At 51.3% G+C, this 1,498-nt stretch overlaps 1 protein-coding gene across 1 annotated transcript in view; it reads left to right on the plus strand.

Moving 5' to 3' along the window:
- The window catches only part of VWF (von Willebrand factor), a 147,272-nt gene that overhangs the window by 19,688 nt on the left and 126,086 nt on the right, over window positions 1-1,498 (plus strand). Inside the window, exon 6 of the mRNA XM_003796416.3 lies at window positions 986-1,110. Coding sequence (XP_003796464.1) covers window positions 986-1,110 — 125 coding nt within the window. The remainder of the gene's footprint in view (window positions 1-985; window positions 1,111-1,498) is intronic.

The raw sequence follows: 1,498 nt of genomic DNA on the forward strand, positions 1-1,498 counted from the left end.
GTTATTTTTTGTTGCAGTTGTCATTGTTGTTTGGCAGACCTGGGCTGGATTTGAACCTGCCAGCTCTGATGTATGTGGCTGGTGCCTTAGCCGCTTGAGCTACAGGCGCCGAGCCGAGAGTTTACTTCTTATTCCCAAGTGCATTACTTAACCTTAAAACAAGCTTGACTCTTCTTGGCATGGTATGTAGAGAACTTGTTCATCCCAGTGCTGTGAAGGTGGTAGCCTCACACTGCTGTCATAATACAGAATCAGCAGTGTTATTAGGTACCTGGCCTTGTGTGTCCCTGCCTTTCCCAGTCCACCGTAGGATGAATGCCATAAGCACTAAAGCACAGATGTTCAGGACCCAGAGGGTGCCGTGATCAGGGGCTTAGGTTCCACATCACATCCTTACCTTCACTGTGCCAACGTATTTTCAGCATCCACAGTCTATCAGATAAGAATTTAGAGGTAAGAGGCACAGCTCATGCTCTTAACTAGGAACTCACCACTGAATGAGAGATGAATATAAGCAGAAAGAATATGAACCCCGAAGGTGATGAGGGTTTTGGGAGAAGGATGCCAGGGTGTTGCAAGCACAGAGAAGGGGCACACCCATCCCGGCTGGAGGAGAATGGGAGTACAGCTGGTTCAGAAGGCTCCCTGCGGGTGGTGGTTCTTGAGCTGCACCTCAAAGAATGAGTGGAGATAGTTAGGGGAGCGTGAGGGGTGGGTGTCTCCTCATCATCTCTCATCAGACTCCCTCATTGTACCCGTCTGTCCCTCCATCAGCCCCTCACTTGTGAAGCATTGCTGAGCTTCACTGCCTGTGCTCTGTGGGTTTAGGCTGAGTCCTGTGTAAAATGTGCTTCCCACCCCCATGCCAGTTGTATAATCTAACCGAGGTTTGACTTGGGTAACAACAACAGACCTAGAGTTTTCATGCAGGCCTCCTGGCACAGGCATAACTGAAGTGTCATTTACCTGAAATTTTCCTCCACAGGGACCTTGACCTCAGACCCCTATGACTTTGCCAACTCCTGGGCCCTGAGCAATGGGGAGCAGCGGTGCAAACGGGCAGCCCCTCCCAGCAGCCCCTGCAATGTCTCCTCTGGGGAAATGCAGCAGGTGGGTACGGCGAGGTGTGGCCTAGATGGCTTGTGACTTCTGGATCTAAGAGGCAGAAGCACTCAGCCTCAGGCCCTCCCCCTGGGGAGGAATGGACATTCTTTTGTGGGTCCCCCTCTCCTCCTGAAAACCAACTGTGACTACGGTGGCTAGAGTCAACTCTAACTGCAACACTTTTCTGGGCCTAGAATTCTAAAATGAGTCTGGACTAATGACCAGGTATCGTGAGGGACAGCCCCTCAGGATAGTGGCTGTCCCTATCATCTCCCTAAAGCCACCACCTTGGGGTTTATGGTCCCACATATGGATCTGGGAGGAACACCCACTTGCCAACCAGGTGAGTAACTGGGCTTTCCTGTTTTGGCTTCACTGTCCTCTCTCATCCCCA

This window comes from Otolemur garnettii, unplaced genomic scaffold (genome assembly GCF_000181295.1).
Source record: "Otolemur garnettii isolate 467f Iridium unplaced genomic scaffold, OtoGar3 scaffold00104, whole genome shotgun sequence".
Taxonomy (NCBI): Eukaryota; Metazoa; Chordata; class Mammalia; order Primates; family Galagidae; genus Otolemur; species Otolemur garnettii.